We start from the raw sequence: 2,137 nt of genomic DNA on the forward strand, positions 1-2,137 counted from the left end.
CTACATGTGGGAGGAGCTGCGGGCCTTGGCCCTGGAAGGGGCTCTGCCCTCAGCAACAGCTGCAGCCCTGGCCGCGGCTCTCTCTTCCTCATCTTTCAGAGCCTCCTCATAGAGATCTGGTAAGGCACTGGGGACGGTACCGATGATCTTGGCCAAAAACTCCAGCACTTTCATCTTGCTGGTTTCAGCGTGGGCTCTCGGGCCCCACAGGAACTCATAGAGCGGAGGATCGCTGTTGGGCACCTGGCGGTACGTCAGGTACTTCTGCTGCGCGAAATCTTTGCTGATGAGCCTCCCGGGATCCCCGAAGATCAAGTGCCTCCTCCCAGCATGGTAACCCAACGCATTGAGGAATTTCCAGAGCTCCTTTTCGGTGGCACGGTTGCCCTTCATGAAGATCGCGCCCAGGACAGTCATCAGGAGGCCGGACGTGGGCATCCTGAACTCATCACTCGGACTTGCGTCGCTGGGGAGGGCCATCTTGCTGATGAGGGCGTAGGAGTGACTGCTGGGGTCGACTTCCTTCAGCTCGAGGCCAAAGACAGCCTCCATGATATTAGAGGCTCTGCTGAGGATCTGAGGGAAGCGCTTCTTGTACTTCTTGTTGAGAGTCTTCAGCAGTGCTGCCTGCAGGATGGGCTCCTTCGTTATGTACTTCTCCAGCAGGAACTCCACGAACATTGTGGACTTCCTTCTCAGAGGATCTCTGCAACTGCTGCGAACGGAAGGTGCTGCCTGGGAGGTACCTGCACTTTTCTCATCTTGGCTCTGGGCACCCTCTTCAGATCCTGGGCATGAAACTCCTTCATCACGAGAGGTAGTGGCTGGGGCTCCCTGAGGCTCCTGGTGAGTGCCAGCAGCAGGGGAGCTCGGGGAAGTATCCCGAGAAACAGAAGCGGGGGAAGACGGCGACTCTTGTATCTCTTCTGCCGCCGCCACCACCGCCTCCTCAGTGGCCTGGGCACCCTTGAGACTCTGAGTCTCCCCCCGGGCCTGGTGGCGTTTCTTGCGGCCATGGCGCTTGTTCCTCCGGCGCCGAGGCATGATGACACAGGTCAGGGCCAGCAGGCGGGAGTGTGCGCAGGAAGGCAGGCAACGAGGGCACCTGGGGGAGGGACAAGGAGATGCTGTGAGCACCTTCAGCGGGGAGATTCCTCCCTGGCTTTAACCAAGGCCGCCTCTGCAGGGTCCTTGAGGGCACTGCTCGAGGACCCACAGGGCTCCTGTTCTCCTGCTCAGCCTGTCCCCTGAGACCCCTGTGGAGGACGGTAGAGTGAGCCGTGGGGCACAGCCAGCCAGCCCTGCCTGGGCGGTACGGGGGTGACAGTGGGGGCTGGCAGGGGAGGTAGGTCTCCGCAGTTCCCATTCAGAGTCAGGATGACAGTTGGTGGCAAGACCCCCACCCCTCTGCTGCTCTGAAGTTGACACCACCATCTTCCACGACACCCAGGAGGAGGAAAGGAGGGAGCGTTCAGCCCACCACCGAAGGGTCCTGGGACCCTCCCTTCTGCTGCCTGGTGGCTGCCCCTTCAGAACAAAGCTCTAACCTCCCTCGGACCTGGCAGAGGAAATTACGGGCGGTCTCAGCCTGAACCTGGCAGAGGAAATTACGGGCAGTCTCAGCCTGACAGTCCTTTCTTGGGAGTCTAAGGGTTGACAGGAGGGGACGGGCCATATTCTCTCTTGTCCCTTCTCTTCGGGGTGGGTGACTCCCTCAGTCCTCACTCGGGGTCCTCCCTGGACGGCCGGTGCAGCCTGGAGCTCCTCTCTTGCCCCGAGGGCCATCTGCTCGCAACAGTGCCGGCACCTCCTTGCGTCCCATTCGGAGGCGGGGAGGGTGACCACGCGGCCGCACGTGGCAGAGTTTTACCAGGCCTGCAGCGTGCGGCAGACAGGTCGAGGCCCTGTGGCTGGCGGCCCCACTGGCCCTCACTCAAGGGCTTGGGCTGACTCTTGGGAGTGCTTAGGGATGCGCCTTCTGCTGGCCTGCACCTCCCCTCTCAGACAGCAGCCCTCCCTCCTCCATGTGTGGCCAGAAGGAAGCGGCTGACAACAGGGGAGGGGTTCTGAGGTGCCCTTGCGACGGGGAGGACGGTCCTCGCCCTGACTCCTCCCGTGCCCTGGAAATCCTCCCTCT

The 2,137-nt window shown here is 61.6% G+C and overlaps 1 protein-coding gene across 1 annotated transcript; it reads right to left on the bottom strand.

Moving 5' to 3' along the window:
* On the bottom strand, positions 1-1,044 carry LOC132418508 (melanoma-associated antigen B4-like). Its single transcript, XM_060002409.1, has one exon. It carries the CDS (start codon positions 1,042-1,044, stop codon positions 1-3), a length of 1,044 nt encoding a protein of 347 aa, XP_059858392.1.
* Between the last annotated feature and the right edge of the window lie 1,093 nt (positions 1,045-2,137).

Source organism: Delphinus delphis, chromosome X, assembly GCF_949987515.2.
Source record: "Delphinus delphis chromosome X, mDelDel1.2, whole genome shotgun sequence".
Lineage (NCBI taxonomy): Eukaryota > Metazoa > Chordata > Mammalia > Artiodactyla > Delphinidae > Delphinus > Delphinus delphis.

Bases quoted from the DNA above. Each gene is read 5' to 3' on its own strand.
- LOC132418508 (XM_060002409.1), bottom strand. From the start codon at position 1,044: ATGCCTCGGCGCCGGAGGAACAAGCGCCATGGCCGCAAGAAACGCCAC.